General features: G+C 45.6%; 1 protein-coding gene across 8 annotated transcripts in view; it reads left to right on the top strand.

Annotated features, from left to right (window-relative positions):
* Positions 1-706: 706 nt before the first annotated feature.
* The window catches only part of CADPS (calcium dependent secretion activator), a 357,825-nt gene continuing 341,192 nt past the window's right edge, over positions 707-17,339 (top strand). For all 8 annotated transcript variants that reach the window (XM_081183972.1, XM_081183969.1, XM_081183968.1 and 5 more), the window contains exon 1: positions 707-1,856. In XM_081183972.1, coding sequence (XP_081040098.1) covers positions 1,503-1,856 — 354 coding nt within the window. In that variant the 5' untranslated portion in view covers positions 707-1,502. The remainder of the gene's footprint in view (positions 1,857-17,339) is intronic.

The raw sequence follows: 17,339 nt of genomic DNA, 5'->3' as shown, positions 1-17,339 counted from the left end.
TTGCACCTCTGCACTCTGGCTCAGAGTGGCAAGGTGACCAAAAAAAACAATGAACTTTTTGAGTTTCTTGTCCATGGTCCCTCCTGGCTTCAATACAGCTCCTTGCCAAGGGCACAACGAAGCCTAGGTATGGCTCTGATTAGGACTGTAGCTTCACCCCCGCATCTCCACAGTTGATTCACTTGCCCTTCTACTGCCCCGCTGATTTCTGGATTCCCTTCCCCATCCCGATTTGCCCTTCCTTTCCCATAGACTGATCAGCCTGCAACCAGAGCGTCCCCTGCCCTTCCCCGCCCCATCGGATTTATCCCATTGCCTCCCATACTGCTACCACAGCGTTCCCCTCCCCACACTTCCTCTGCTCTTCACTTCTGCCCCCTAACCTTCCCTGCCGCTGCTCTCTCACACACCCCCAACCCCTTGGCACTCTTCCTCAGCTCTGCTTACAAACCCGCTCCACGTTTCCTTCCGCCGCCCCACCCCATCCCTCGAGGAAGCGAGGCAGGGAAGAAAAGTCAAATCAGGAAGAAGGAGAAAAGAACTCAGGGCTGGGAAATCAGAGGGGCAGCAGGAGGGTGCGGGAAGGAAGGAAGGAAGCTGGGTAAGGGCAGATGCTTCTTTGGGGGGCGTCACTTTCCCAAACAGTCATGTGCTACGCTCGCGTGCAGGGAGGGGTGGGTGAGGAGGGAAGAGGAGGAGACGGGAGCTCTGAGCCTGCGCAGACCGGGGTGGGCTGTTCTGCTTGTTGTTGCTGCTGCCGCTGTGGCCGCTGCTGCGCCGGGCGCTTTTCAATGCCGCTGCAGTTGGCTGCTTACATTCAGCACCCTGGTCAGCTCCTCTCGCCCTGCGGCTTTATTATTGGCTTGACGGGAACCAAGCGGGAGAGCGAGGCGAGCGAGCGAGAGAGGCGGAGAGGAGCGGGCGCGGAGGAGCCACCATCTGCCTAGCTCTGTATTAATAGATCCATCGCAGGAGGGGCCGAGCCTGGCCTCGCTGGAGGAGAGAGAGAGCGAGGCCAGCCGCGACGGCAGCCTTTGATCCCGACGCCTTTCTCTCTCTGTGCAGCAAGCAACCGAGCCAGTCCCGGGTAGGCAAGAGTTAAAAGCCATAAACCCACGTAAGCGCTCGTTTGCTCTCGCTCGCTCTCTGTCTCTCCTGTTGGGAAGACGGCGGCGCCCTCTCGGCTGTCAGCTGCATCGGAGAGGCAGGCAGCTCGCCTCCTCGGGCACCGGCTCCCCGGCGCGACTTTTTCCCGGAGATCGGCTGGCGCGATTCGGTGGCTGAAGTTGCAGGGAGCTGAGAGGGTGGTGGCCGAGGAGGAGAAGGACAAGACTTTATTCGTTGTGCCAGCCACCTTTCGGCGGATGAGCCGGAGGAGACTGTGAAAGGAGGGCATCTTGGAAGTGCAAGCCGGGCTTTGTGCTGCCTGCCTGCCTGCCTGCCTGCCCTCGGTCCTTTCTCCCGCTTAGAGCTGCGCGCCAAGGGCACGATCCGCCGCCAGCATGTTGGACCCGTCGTCCAGCGAGGAGGAATCCGATGAGATCGTGGAAGAGGAGAGCAGCAAGGAGGTGCTGGCCCCGGCGGCTTCTGGGGCACGGCTCTCGCCGAGCCGGACCAGCGAGAGCTCGGGGGGCGGCGGGGGCTTGCAGCCCAGCAGCCGGAGCGGCAGCAGCGTCCGGCCTTCCAGCCCCAGCCCCTCGGTGGTGAGCGAGAAGGAGAAGGAAGAGCTCGAGCGGCTGCAGAAGGAGGAAGAGGAGCGCAAGAAGAAGCTGCAGCTCTACGTCTTCGTCATGAGGTGCATCGCCTACCCCTTCAACGCCAAGCAGCCCACCGACATGGCTCGGAGGCAGCAGAAGGTAACGCCTGGACGGGGAGAACAAAGAGGCAGAGATGTCTGCGGAGGGGAGCGGGGCAGACAGGAGAAGCATCACCTGGCGCTCAGCAGAAGAAGAGGGTCAGAGCAGGGAGGTGGGAGAACAAGAGAAGCAGAGCCCCCCAGGGACAGTTAATGCCGCACTGTTAGTTCCCCCCAAGGTTGGCAGGGGGAGACCTCTGTGGCCAGCTGACATGGGAAGGCAACCCTTCCCTGGGCAAGTTTTAGGCATCATGGCCAGCCCTCTTTCTTAATACAACATAAAAAGTGCATGTGCAGCCATGATCTCATCCCTCTCTACAACAAAACCCTGGCAGGAGGTGCAAGCAGTCCCTGAAGCTCAGAGAAGAGAGACCTTGTCAGAGAGAGGGAGATGGCTGAGTCAGGTTTTGAACCCAGCTCCCCTTGGTCTGTGTCCAGCACCACCACAGAGGTGGGAAGTGGCCTGCTGAGCTGGAAAGGCTGGGAGTTGCCTGCAGCATTCGGATGCAGTAAGAGGAGAGGGAGCGGGAAGGACACAAGGGAGACGCACATACCCAGGCCCAGGATCAAGGCAATGGGAGTACGGCTGGAAGCCAAAAGGATAGAGGAGTGGAAATGAAGCAGAAATTTGCAGGGATGGGAAGAGGAAAGTGAGAAAGAAAGGCAGCACCAGAGAAGAAAGTAGGAGAGAATCTGCCCAGCATTGCTGCTTGAAGAGGGATAACCCTGACAGTGGACAAGAAGTCAGATGACCCATATCCCCTCTCTCCCCCCCCCCTCTCTCTCTCTGTCTGTCTCTCTGGGCTGCTTCCCCTATGCCTTATGTAACTGCAGCTATTGCCATAAGGGGTCTTTTTTAAAAAAATAAAAATTAAAAAGTCAACACACCACAGAGAGTAAAAGCAGGCCATGTGTTTCTTGAGTCCTGAAGGGCTCCTTCACTCCGCTCTTGCACACCCCACCCCTCTAGTCCCAAGGTGACTGTTGCTGCACCCGCTGGAGAGAAGCAGCCAAGCGTTTGCTCTCCAGGAGCTCTGAGCAAAGGTTACTCTGGCCCAGTTGCCTGCCGCGCTTGTGCTACTGTAAGAACCAATTATTGCAGCAAAGCTTTTGTGTCCCTGCTGGAGGAGCCCCAGCCATAAGCCTTCTCAGTGCGGCGTTTGATGTTGAACAGGAGCATAACATGCTTCACGCTAAGTTCAGATCACTTTCTTTTCCGTGCCTGTTTTTTCTTTCTTTCTTTTACAATGCAAAAAAGCACTACAGATGAGCTCTGCATAATTCTTTTGACCAGGAGCAGGGGTACCTGCTGCACATGCACACTAAATTTTAAATCAGAGACACACCGAAAGCTACCAGGGTTTGAGTAAACTAAAATGGGGATAAAAAGCCTTGACTTCTCATGTACTTAGTACTCTGTTGTGATCCTAGCCTTCTGTGCACATCTATTTAAAAAGAGGTGTAATTAATCCAGCCGTTGTTATGCTGCATCCCGTAGTTGATGCATTTTCTAGTTATACTTTAGCACTTTTAATATATGATGTGCTTCAGCACTGCTGTCTTCTTTGGGCTTGCAAACAGCTCTGTGAAGCAGATCACTAGAATCTAAACTTTATAGCTTGGAAACTGAGACTTAGAGACAGTAAGTGACTTTCCCAAGGTCAACCACTGAGTTCCTGCCAAAATAGGGATTTCCAGCCCAAGAGCAGAGTCCATCATAACTTGTTTATTTTCAAGTATGTCTAACTGTGCTGAATGGAGCATAAGATTGTAGCCTAAAGATGCAGTCCGCATTTCATGGAAGTAGATGGCAAAACTCCTACTGATTTAGTAAACCCTAGCATACACTGTACAGCCTTCGTACAGAGTATTATTAAACATTGTGCAATTAAATAAATTGCACTCTTTGCAGTAAGCTGCTGGTGGTTATGCTTATATTCCATGAATTACAAATGAGTTATGTTTAGGAAAGGTAGTCAATTCTCCCTACTGTCACAATTTTTGTTGTGTAAATGAAGGTCATAAACCTGAAACTCCCACTGGAATCAGCAGGGATAGTCATAAATAAGTAGTTTGTCAAATACAAACTTAAGATGATAAAGAAAATTACTACTCCACTAAGGCCTAGCCTGGAAAACATACTTTCATTCTATATTTCTGAATGAAACCTAGCTTGCTCTTGCTGTATGAGGAAAGGTTCCTTTCCAGTCAAAGTGCTGGCATGACCTACACAAGATGCATTCGCCAAAGGGGCACTACAAAACTAGTAGCAAACAGGTTTTATTCTTATTTGTGTGTGTGTGTGTGTGTGTGTGAGAGAGAGAGAGAGAGAGAGAGAGAGAGAGAGAGATTACAAGAATAAGGAGGGACATGGGGGACCCAGGTGGACTTTGAAATAGGCAATACAATTTAGCTCCCAATGAAAAGAACTGCTATTGACACTTTCAGTTATAAGGGCAGGGTCATCTATCACCTAGACAATCACAGCAAATTAGTTTGGTTTTGTGTGTTTTGTGAAGAAGACCAGATAACTCAGTTGCATCTGCCTCCCTTCTCATTCTCTATTATCTAGCTAAGCGATGCTCTCACATAGCTTTTTTAACTCTATTTGGGGGGGAAACAAAAGGCAAAGTTACATTTAGTTTATTCAAAACCTTAGAGGAAAACTTTTAAGAATGCCAAATGGCTGCACGCCTTGCCAACGACCTTTCTAAACCAGAACGTCTCTAGGACATATTGATGGAAATGACATTCAAAAATTCATTCAGTTTGTCGCATCACAAGGCTATTATTAGCCCATTCGAGAAAAAGGAGGCTGGAAAAAAATTATTCAAGGGAACACAGTTTGCAGAAGGACTAACTGGAGAGTTTAGTGTGGAAGGTCAAACACTTATACACATGTATTAGCTATATGGGATACATTGGTGATAGTGCATATTATATTTGAATACTATTGCCTTGCGTGGTTTTAGGTTTGGGGTTGATGGTTTTTGTATCATGCTGCTGACAGTTGTGCATTTTGTTATCCCCTCTCACTCAATGCAATATAATTTCTCCATGTTATATAAGAAGAGGGGGCTGAGAGTAGTAGGTTTCAAAAAGAAAACTTCATTTGAAGGTAGACAGGGAGCAGGTGGAAGGGGTGATACATGGATTAGAAATGTTGAGCTCTGATGTGGAAGGCATTTTTTCAAATGTCTGCTCAGCCACCTTGACTTGCCACCTGTAAAATGGGAATGCTTCTGTTGTGCGAGGTTGTTGCCAAGATAAGTTTTAAAACATTGCAAGTATTGTGTGGTCTGGTGGGTGGGTGGAAATCCCCAGCAGAAATCAATTAGGCTATGTTGAAATGAGAATTAGTATTCCACTATCACCCCTCTCACCCCAAAATAGTAAATGGGGATGCAAACAACATTTAGCAAATATGAACACATGGTGTAATCTCATACTGAGCTAAATTGCTGGCTGATCTAACCCAGTGGGATCTAATCTGTCTGAGAGTGGTTCTCCAGGGCCTGTACCCTTGGGAGCCTTTTAGGTGGAGATTCTGGGGACTAAGGAATTTGGGACCTTGCGCAGATGATGCATATACTGTACAATCTTTTTCTTTCTTTTTTATATAAGGGAGAAACAGTGCATAACATAGGTTTACAGCTCAATTAAGGCAACAAGCTTTACTTGAAAATAATTTAACTCTCTGTACATCAGTGGTAGTATAGTGGCTTAAACACTTGAGTTAAACCAAGCCAGGGTCCTGAACAGTAAATGTGACACAACTGGCTAAAGCACATGGCAAAGGACATAAAACCTAATGGGGCCATATTATGAATTAAAACAACCCAGGGAAATTTATCCGTAGAGATGAAATGAATGCATGAATGAATGAAGATGGCAGAATCAGAATAGTCCATTGACATCAAGATTCTGTCACTTATGTTGAAGCTAAGGGGGGAGTACACTGACCAATATTCCAGAACTGCTTTTGAGTAGAAGAGTTTCCATTGTCTCCCTTCAGAATCTCCAGCTGTGTCTAAAGAATGGGTTTTAATGCATATTCTTAAATTAGCACTTCCATGGAGATTGCGTGAGATGATTCCACCTCTTGCTATTACTTAGGGAAAATTCTCCTTGTCTTCAATACATGCACTGCCTTAAGCGAGATTTGAGCCTCAAGCAAGCTCATTACTGCAGCAACTGATTGTAGCAAAATGATTGTGTTATGTGTTCATTTCTGTTTCGTGACTGGCTGTTTTTATGAGTGGCATATTCGAAAGTGAATTGAGTTGAACTCATGCTCTTTCTATGACCTGCTACTGTTGCATTCTCAACATAACTACAGTATATCTTGTTTAGGACAATCTGAATGGTATCCTCCAGATATTTGAAGAGTAGTTATGATGAGCGCACATGGTCGCTCTTTGAGACAGATTGGTTTCAGCAAATATCTTTGCCTTCCTACATTAAGAATGACTCATTTGTTCAAGATCTTTTGGAACCGTTGACGGAGATGTCAGCATTCTGAGACAGAGAGAATCTGAGCTTGGGTGGGGGAGGAACGGCGTTGGGGGGGGGGGGGACACAGGACCACACACAACTTTTAATTCCCCCACCATGCAAACTACTCAGCCTCCAGAAAAGAAAGAGGCAGTCTTTGATACACACTTGTTCTGCTCTAAAGAAGAGACAGCCACTCTTGTTTTGTTTATTGATTGTGAAGCTGCTTTGGAGCTGAATGAGCTCAGCTTCTTGTCCGTCTGGAGCAGGCAAGGGATTGTAAGACAATTGCATCAGCTGCAGTTTCCTTGAAGGGATGATGAGGTATGCTAAAATGACAACGAGAGTTGTTTACATCATTACGTATATCAAGAGCCGAAAGGTGTTTACTTTGTCACATGTTTCAAGAATTCTGAACAGAGCTGCAGCATCTGAAGTCTTCAGAGAAGCACAGTGGGCTTAGTCTCCCCATTCTGAAAAATCCTTTCTGTTGCTTTGATCCCGGCAATAGTTGTAACAGCTGAATGCTTTTATGAAAAGAGGGAGTTGCTGAGGTTAGCACAAGCAGGGAAGTTTAGTTTAGTTCCATATTGCTTTTCCACAGTAAGCTGTGTCCAAGCTGCCTTTCTTCCTGAGGGTCCACATGACTCCCAAGGCAGCCACCCATCAACACTGTCCAAACTCCGATCAGCTTAGTTTCAGCAAAGTGGTGGCCTCATGCGCATTCAAACCAGGAGTGTTGCTTCCTGTTTCAACACTTGAGGCAAAACAGGAACATGCTGCCACCACACCCACCCACACCACTGGTGCCCCACCTCTCTTATCTGTGTTGCATGGTGGCACCTGCAAACCCCAGCAGTGGAATTGGCTTCTGGCAAGACCTCTTGTGCTCCGTGAGATCTTGTGAGATTTTGCCGAGATCTCGTGGGATTTGGGGATTAGACTGAGTTACGAAACTTGGTATGCAAGAAAGGGTATCCATGTTTTGCATAGCAAGGCATTATTCCTTGTCAGTTGCCTCCTGCACTATTTTACTGAAATTCCCACTACTCTCTCAAGGGAAAATTTAAAAATCTGAGGAAGAAACTGAAATTGACAGATTTGCCCTTCCCTAACTTTAGTAACTGGAAGTAAGTATATATCGGTGTCCATCCCAGTGGTGAGGGAAGCTGTGACCTTAGGGCCACACAAAGTCAAATTTTAGTATAATATATGTACTTTGGATAAATGCAGGTGACAAATTTCACCATCAGTGGAGGTAGTATTCATTCATTCATTCATTCATTCATTCATTCATTAAAAGAAGGAAACAGACTTGCTTTTGTTTGTATTAGGAGTAGGCATGTTTAGGCACATTTTCTCACACCAAATGGAAAGATAATCAAATCTAATGAGCAGGATTGGTTGCTTAGGAGTGTGATCTGTGGACTTTAGCATGCAAAAAGAGAAAATAACATGGCACCAAAGATCTCCGTTCTCAACACAACTGTCAGCATCATCACCATCATGCTTAAAATAAATTATGCCCTTCACAAATAATTAATGAAAACAAGCTCTTGCCCAACACCAAGTTTAGAAATGAGATGAGAGGGAAAGCACCAGGTAGGAGAGAAAAGGGATATGCAAAGAAAATTTAAAATATCTCTCAGCAATAGATGTACTTCAGTTACTCGGATCTGCCTTCTAAGAAGAGGCTTCAGGTGGGCTGCTCAATGGCAGTCAGATTGACGACAGAAGTATTGGTCGTTCTACAACTCTTCTGTCCTTTTGCAGTTAATGTTGCAATCCTTCAGCTAGGGACACCATACTAGGAGGCATGGAGTTCCTGTGGAAGTTTCAAAGGATGGTTTGTGCCGCTGCTGAAGATATGTGTGACAGTAATATTTGGGGCTCAGAAAAATGTGCTCTACAACGTCAGATTGCTTAGAGATGCTCACAGAGGGACTGGCCCAGCATTTCTTCCTGAGGTTGGGGTTCGGCTGCCCTGATGGAGTTACTTGATGGAGCTTTCAGCTCCAATATGCTCCTGCTGCCAGTTTGGAGCACACTGTGGTCTGAATCGGGCAGGTGTCATCACCTGTGGTGTAGTGGTTAAGAGCGGTAGTCTCGTAATCTGGTGAACCTGGTTCACTTCCCTGCTCCTCCACATGCAGCTGCTGGGTGACCTTGGGCCAGTCACACTTCTCTGAAGTCTCTCAGCCTCACTCACCTCACAGAGTGTTTGTTGTGGGGAAGGAAGGGAAAGGAGATTGTTAGCTGCTTTGAGACTCCTTAGGTTAGTGATAAAGCGGGATATCAAATCCAAACTCTTCTTCTTCTTCTACCGTGGGAGTGGTGAAGGCATCGTTTAGCTTTTTGTCAGCCGGCTGGACTAGACCTACTGCTCCACCCCAATTACAAGTTTGAAGTATTCTGAATGAAACCTTGGGCATCTTTTCTGAAGGTGCTGCTGTGTAAGTTAAGTTTCTCTTTGGGACAGAGAGAGGTCAGATGGAGAGAGATCATGTTGGAAGGAAAACTAAGCCACAGAGGAATCAGCTGCTATTGTTCATCATGATCATTTGCTTGTGTGAGTTCATCCAAGAGCTCAAAGCCTGTTTTGTTTCATCTACATGGTTGCTGCTGGAGTGTTGGTCACAGTGTGTTGTTGGCATTCGTCTGTCATGCGAAACAATGTGTGAGATAAACGATTATTCTTTTAGTTTTGCGTTTCTTTGCATCCTGAATGCATTCTTAGTTTCTTAATAACTTCTGCAGAGGAAAAGGTACATATGTAAATTCAGTGGCCATATCTTTTACTCCAATAGAAACAATCCTTTTGCCTGTTTTGTTCATCAGGCCCAGTAATGCAACCACTATAGTGCTGTGTCAAAATTTGAATCCACTTTATTTTTCTGTATTCAGAGGGGGTGGGGGAGACATAGGCAGAGATGGATGAACTTGCTTTTGCAGAAATTTCAAAGGGAAAGGAAAATTTCAGTGAAATTGTTATGAGGAAACTGCTGGTTTCTTGGGCTTACTTACAAGGGCGCCATGGAGGGGAGCGTCCTCTTCCATTGTAAAAGCATTGCTTAGCAATCTGCAGCCTTCCTGGGTACCATCAAAACCCCATGATGCCCTTTTCCAGGAAGATGGCAACTGAGAAGCTGCTTACCACATGCCTGTTATTTTTTTTTTAGCGAAATCCTTTTGCTTGGAAATAAATCATTAGATATTATCAGGAAGCCTCCCCATTTCTCTAGATAGATGTAATGGGCATTTTATTTATTTATTTTAATTGCTGTTGTCTGCCCTCTTCTCTGGTGCTCCACAGGCAGTGTCCTTGATTGTGTGTCTTCAGGCACCAGGAAAGATGGACTCTGGAGCATCTGAAAGTTGAACAATTTTTAAAAGTTAAGAAGGAAACCAGGGGAAGCTACAGAGGACCGCACCATGCTGCATAAAGAAATTTAACTTTTGAAAGTTAATTTTGCATAACTTTAAAAAGTCTCAACCCTGTCCTGAAATTTTCGGAGAAATTTCCCCCCTCCCTTTGGTGAAAAGGAAAGAAAAAATTACCACCCTTGGGGAGGCGCTGTAGCTCGTCAACAAACATCTGCCTCCCATGCAGAAGGGGTACCAGGCTTAATCCCTGGCAGGAAAAGCCACCTGCCTGAAACCCTAGAAGTCTGCTGCCAGATAGTACTGAGCCTGATGGACCACTGGTATGACTTGGTGCCAGGCAGCTTCCCGTGACACTCTTGCACAGAGGGCAAACTGCTTCTCAAAACTGGAGGATAAGGGTTGGGCACAGCACTGGTACCCAACATCTCTCATGCACCCGCTATTAAAATCTTGCCTTAAATGCATAAGAAATCAGTTTTCTTTTTTTAAAAAATAGCTATTGTAGCAAATGCACATATGCACATGGTAGATTTGGATCTCAGCAATGTGCAGGTAGCTTCTAGGTGATGGGGAACTTGTGACAAACAGTAGGGCATGGGTGCTACCTGTGAGTTTCCTGTGGGTTTGTGGCCACAAAGAATTGTAGAGTTGGAAGGGACTGTGGAGTTCATCTAGTCCAATGCAAGATCTGCTATGCAGGATGCAGCTAGAGCATCCCTGACAGATGGCCACCCAACTGCTGCTTAAATTAGACAAATTCACAGAGGATATAGCTATCAGTGGTATCAAACTGGGAGGGGTAGCTAATGCCATAGACGACAGAATTGGAGTTCAATATAACCTGAACTGGGCCCATCTAGCAACATAAACTTCAACAGGGACATATATAAGGTTCTACACTTAGGCAGGAATAACTAGCTGCGCAAATATAAGCTGGGGGACATCTGGCTTGCCAGTAGTACATGTGCAAAGTATCTAGGGGCCTTAGTGGACCACAAGCTTAACATGAGTCTACAGTGTGATGCAGCAGCAAAAAAGCCTATTCTAGGCTCTGTCAACAGAAGGATAGTGTCTCGATCAAGCAAAGTCAATAGCACAGCTCTATTCTGCTTTAGACTACACCAGAAGTACCATGTCCAGTCCTGGGCACTGCAATTTAAGATGGATATTGACAAGCTGGAACATGTGCAGAGGAGGGCAATCAAGATGATCAAGAGTCTGGAAACCCTTATGAGGAATGATTGAGGGAACTGGGTATGCTTAGCCTGGAAAAGAGGAGACTAAGAGGAGATATGATAGTCATCTTCAAATATCTCAAGGGCTGCCACATCAAGAAGAACGTTCTGATGGTAAGAGCTGTTTGAGAGTGGAATGGACTCCCTCAGAAGGTGGATAATTTCCCTTCACTAGAGGTTTTTAAGCAAAGGTTGGGTGGCCATCTGTCATGGATGCTTTAGTTGAGATTCCTGCATTGCAGAGAGTTGGACTCGATGGTCCTTAGGATCTCTTCCAAGTCTATGATTCTATTATCATAACTGATAAATGACTGTTGATATAGGTAAAGCTAGCAATGAAAGTGTTGTAGCTTGGTAGTAGAGCATCTGCTTTGTATGAAGAAGACCCCAGGTTCCATCCCTGGTGAGGAGGGAGCCTTGCCTGAGACTCCAGGGAGCTCCAGGGAGTCAGTATAGACAACACTGAGCTAGATGGATCATTGGTATGACTCAGTACAAGGCAGCTTCTTATGTTCCTAATGCCTTTTGACACTAAGCAAAGCTAACTATGTTCTTAGGATTATTCAGTAGAGGAGAGGTCTTTCAGGGGTAGCCTCAGCCTGAAATGCTTTTTTTTTTCATACAGAAAAGGAGATTCCCTGCTTTTGAATCAAAGGTTGAGTCATTCTTCCCAAAATGGATTTGGAGTCATCCAAACAAAATGGATGACTAAATTAGAAGTTGGAAGAGGGAACATAGATTGCTGGAGGGAAGAGAGTGGCAGTGGCAACAGGAAGTGAGTTATGCTAGCACAGTGTACAAGTCACTGAGCTCGGTCAGGAGCAAATAGCAACATCATTACAAAAATCAAGTTTTATTTGGGAGCCAGTTTTGTATTGTGAGAAGTATCATGATTAAAGATGTTGAAAACAGCCCCTAAAGTAGTCACAAATGCTACTCAGCGAGCATTGTTTTCTTTTATTTGTTTTCCTAAGTAGAATTAATTAAAAGAAGCTTTGTCAGAAAATTATTTTGAAACAAGTTTTATAGTGAATTTATAATGTATTGTTATTAATTAGTTACATTTATATGCTTCAAAACAAGCTTTAAAAAAGTATTAATAGTTACATTATTAAAGAGCTAATTTGGTGGAGTTCACTCTCGTTTAGTGGAGGTGTGCCATGTATGAAATGCCATCTTGGAAGCAAACCTGGAACCCATCTATAGAAGGCTCATAATTCCAGATAAAATATTGCTGCAATTCATTTTCCTGCAGCCTCGCCTCCTCTTAATTAGAGTGGATTTAAATGATTGCCATTCACTGTCTTCTTCTACACTCTGTTACTTTAAGTCAGGAAAATGCCAATAAATACCTTTCAATCCAGGTTCTTACTTAACCATTTATAATTACTGAGTGGCTCTTAAATGCCAAAGATTACTGCCAGTGCCGCTGGTAGTTGTTAATTTGTGGAGAGTTATCAACTCAAAAGATACTAGGTACTGCAAAAACCGATGCAGGGCAGAGGCACATTCAGATTGTGCTTTTGAGCACAGAGTAGAATTCTGTCTTTAGAGTATTATTTATAGCTGCATTCTACATAGTCTAGACACTTTCCCTGAAGCAGTGTGCCTTTGTGTTAGTAATTTCAACCACTCATAATAGGTTTAGCATTTATCATTTATCTACCTACCTCCACAGGGGTCTTTCCCTCCCTTATTTCATTCACAGTGATCACTGAATCATTTGCAAAGCAGTTGATTTGGAATACTTTTGCCTTGGCATATTTGAAACAGTCTTGCTCCAGAGACTGATGCTGAGAGAAGATAGATCATACATGGCATTTTTAAGCATGAAAGTGAGCCACTGGAATCCTGTGCAACTCCTATAACCATGTGTACACTAAATCATGCAATGCCAATTAACTTTGTATAATGAAGCAAGAAGAATATTACATAAATTATGACCTATGAAATTGAACACAGCTCATCAGCTATGTATTCTGGCATGTATGTTACATTCAAGCACAATGTCCCCTTAAATACAGTCTCCAAACTCCCTGCTTTTTCTTTTCCCTTAACCAGGGTGAGTCCCTGCTGCAGGAACTTCTATAGAACCTGTTAATAATTTTTTTAAACTTACCAGCACCTGTGTAGAGTCTGAATAAGTAATTGAGAGTCAGCAGACAACACAGAGTATAAGAACATCCCTGATGAATTAGACCAAAAGTCTACCTAGTTCAAAAACTATTTCCCGCAGTGGCCAACCAGGTACCGATGGGAAACACACAAGGAGGACATGGGTACAGTATCTCATTCCTACTGTTTACTTCCCCAGATGCTAATATTCAAAGCCATACTGCCTCAGACCCTGGGGATAACATAGCCAGCTTATTCTTTATTGGGAGTGCAACATCCTGTCTTAGGAAAGGCCCAACCTAGAGACGGCCAGAAAGGTAAGAGGTCCAGTTAGCAGACTAGGGTGCTGGAGAGAACCAGAACTGACAAAACAGAGAGATGGTTCACAGATCCCAGGTCTGTAGAATAAGGAAGATCAGGCACAAGGCTTGGAGGACCATGGACAGATCACTAGGAGGGAACAACTTCCTCCAACAAACTCTCCTCTCTAGCTGAGGCCTTCTGTCTCTCTAGTCCCAGACTACCTTCCCCAGGCACCACCGTCTTGCTGAAGAGTAGAGATTATTTAATGGGGCTAGAGATAAACATCCCAAACAAGCCTTCACCTGTTTCCCACCCCATGTGCTTCCTGTACAAGTGGGCAGCCATTGAGGAATGAGAGGTGCCTGATGTGGTGGTGTCCATACAGCAAATGCTGAGGAAACAGTCTCTAGGGATCCAGTTAGAGTGTCCCAGGAACTCATGGCTGCCACCCTCAGAGTGAGTATCAGTGCCTGTGTCTCATTGCCACTGCAGGCTGTACTGATGACCTGAATCCAGCCAACAACTCCTCTGCTGTGCCTGAGCCCTGGCTACCAATCAATATCCACATTGACTTTTCCTTAAAAAGTGTGTCTCTTCCATTAGTTTGTCATTACATTGTCTAACTTCGGTATTGCTTCTCAACCCACATCCAAGCATCTGTCTTTCCCTTTGCCAAGGGATCAGTCTTTACATATCCCATCCCTTCATCCAATACAGCCAGGCCATAAATGTTGTGGGAGGAGAAAAAGCATCTAATGTTTACCATTTGATTGAGTGGGTTTCAAAGTACCCAGTACCAGGATGCAAAGCCCCAACTGGACCAAATACAGGGCCATCTGTGCCTCCGGATCTTTGCCCAGACTGGCCTCCACAGGTACAAATAAACTCTGCCAAGCCAACAAACTCTGATGCATTTTGCGGCCCCTGCTTGTAGTTCATCACACACATCAGTGTGATGGAGAGAAAACATCCAGTCTGCTGTTAATTAAATAAGGACTGAAGCCAGATAATTTGGTTCTGAATTAAGCAGGGAACAATGATGCATCTTATGGGGACCAGCATCCTGCTCATTCACGAAACTTGGCCCTGTTTGCTAAGCACCCATAACCTAACCACGTTGCATCTGTATGGATATGATTGGTGCTTTTGTTGTGATGGTGCTCAATGGCACAGAATACCAGCACCTCATTTTCTGCTGTTGCCAGTAGAGAGAGTCTGCTACCACCTCTGGCACTTTTATTATGATAAGAATGCTGGCACCTCATTTTTTACAAAAATGAGTAAGGCTGCCTTACAATGTGTATGAGAGAGAGTAGGCTGAGAGAGTGTGTTTATTCCCCTAAGGAACATTAGGTGCCTGCTAGCAATGGGACAAACACCCCTTGTTTTGCTTGGGGTTGGGCTTAGAAGACTGCACTGTTTCCCCACAAAGTTTTGAAAATAGCTTGATTATGGCATTTGCTCCTACAAGAGGCACTGATGGTCACCACCTTGGACAAATTCACAGATGATAAGGCTATCAGCCAGTGGCCTGCACTCAGTGGACATGGGGAACTTGGTTAGTTCCCTAAATGTTCCTCAGGTGCCTCCTTCCCAAAGCCCAGGAAGTTTCTGCCCATCTTAGGGAAGGAGCTGTGATGCTCCTGCATGTGATATCTCTCCCACCCACCCCCCGGCCAATCGCCCTCACAAGGCCCTAACTGTTCCCCTATGAAAAATTTCACCGCATGCCACTTCTATCAGCAGTTTCTAGACACAATGGCTATGTTCGTTCACCACTGCTGGAGACAGCATGCCTCTGAGTACCGGTTGTGGAGAATCTCAAGTGGGGAGAGTGCTGTTGCCCTCAGGTTCTGCTTGGGGGTCCCTAAGGATCTGACTGGCCACTCTGAAAACTAGATGGGCCTTTGGCCTGACCCAGGAGGCTCTTGTGTTCTTACTGGTTTTTGGAGCCCAGTTCAAAGCCCTCCATGTCCTCAGTTCCATAATCGGAATTGCAGGGGGCTCAGAATCTGTCCTGCAACTGCTCAGTGAACACAAACTTAGCTACCACCATGTGATAGAGTAGCTTTTAAACTGATTGCCGGGGAGGGGAGCCAGCAAGAATTGGGGAGGTGGTTCAAAGGAAATCTCTCCTGTGGGATGAAGATGATAAAATTGATGGAAATTTAAATATGTGAACCGTAAAACTAAGCACTGTGAGTGCTGGGTGCAAAATTGCAATTCAGAAAGGACAAAGCACCACAGGTCAAAATGTCAAACTTGAAGAGATATTGCATGCTTTTTTATTATGTTTTACATCTTGCTGGAAGCCTCCCAGAGTGGCTGGAGAAACCTGGCCAGATAGGTGGGGTGTAAATATTGTTGTTGTTGTTGTTGTTTCATGCCAGTGTTTACATGCTAATGCTAGAAGCTGCCGAGCTAAGTTGGGTGAACTGGAGAGCTTGGTCTTAGACATAGTGGGCAGAATGGAAGACCAGTGGGATACAGTTATGTCTGGATAGGAATTCTGTAGGAGGGGCGGGGAAGGCCGTAATGGAGGTTGTGTCACTGTGCACACTAATAGGTGAGCTGTACCAATCAACACAAGTACACTCTTTCACACAAACACTTGTACCTGTGTTCAGCGTGATGCCTGACCAAGCGTTTGCTTGTCTTCTTTTTGAGGTGCGCATGAGCTGGGAAATACATGTTTTGAGGGCATCACTCATTTGGATCTGTGTGCCTTTGCAGCAGGGAACAGGACTGTAATATTATCAGTGTGCTCAGGCTGCCTTAAAGTGGTGCAGCTCTCTTTCTTTGAGAGCGACGGGACTTCCTTGCGAGCAACGATGCTTGGAATCATGGCGATAGGCTGGCTTCCAAAGGCCTTCAGAAGCACCTCACTTCTCGATGCAAGAGCTAGCTTGCTGTGTTTGGCCACGGGGGCCTCCATTTTTAATTTCTGCTGTGTCAGTCTTGTTGGCAGCAATCAAACATCATCTCCAAGTCAGCAATGAACGAAGGCAGGGCCAGATCTGCAGCCAGCCTTGGCTTTCCAGTATTACGTTTCGGCAACGACCTTTAAGATGCGCTGCCACAGAATCTCCTGCCGTATTTTATTTTTATTTGATTTTTTTAAAGCTAGCGGGCCAAAAGCTTTGCTCAATTTATGAGAAAAGAGGAATAATGAACCTATCTGTGCAGAAACTATTGCTATTGCCATCTGTGAGGCTAAGGTGGGGGTACGAGTTTCTAAACGTTGAAGAACCGGTTCTTCCAAGATGATCTATTGCACCTTTATCACCATCTGGCCTTTATTGTCTCAAATGTGAGGATTTAATACTGCTAGTCTAAAACTGTTTGTATATGCTGTGAGGTTAATGAGGCTCTGTGAAGGTGAAAGGGAAAGCAACAGAAAACCTTCCTGCAGGGCTGCTCGTATTTTTTAGATCGGGAGGCTACAGGCAGGCAAAATCTGTCCTGGGTCTTTTTATAACTTGCTACAAAGTGCTTGGGTTTTCAAATCCTATTAGAAACAATAACTATTCCTGCCAACTGGCTATGGACTTGCACAGAAGCCTGAATGGAGTCTAAAGATGGAGTCATCTTGGTTTTCAATTAAAACAGAAAAAGCAAGTTTCTGTCCTCTTTTTCCGGGAACACGTCCACTTTTTCATGGGCGGAGTCATCATAGCGATCCACAATTAGAAGCAGAAGTCGATGAATGTGTCCTCTTTTTTGCTCTTCAAAATATGGCAACCCTAGTTTCTAGCCTGTGGGAGGACAGTTCGAAAGAGGTGTGCTATTACTCTTATTAAATAGCACCATCAACATGCATGGCAAAGGCCAAGAAGACAGGTGTGTTAACATTCTTAAACTCAACACAGGTGAGACAACAGACTATGGACACAGTTATTTCAGGGACACGTACATAGGCTTAAGTACAGTAAGACTGGAAGACTAAGGAGTTG

Source organism: Podarcis bocagei, assembly GCF_964188305.1.
Source record: "Podarcis bocagei genome assembly, chromosome: 2".
Classification (NCBI taxonomy): Eukaryota; Metazoa; Chordata; class Lepidosauria; order Squamata; family Lacertidae; genus Podarcis; species Podarcis bocagei.
The sequence above is the reverse complement of the archived record's forward strand: the minus strand, read 5'-3'. Positions and strand labels throughout refer to the sequence as shown.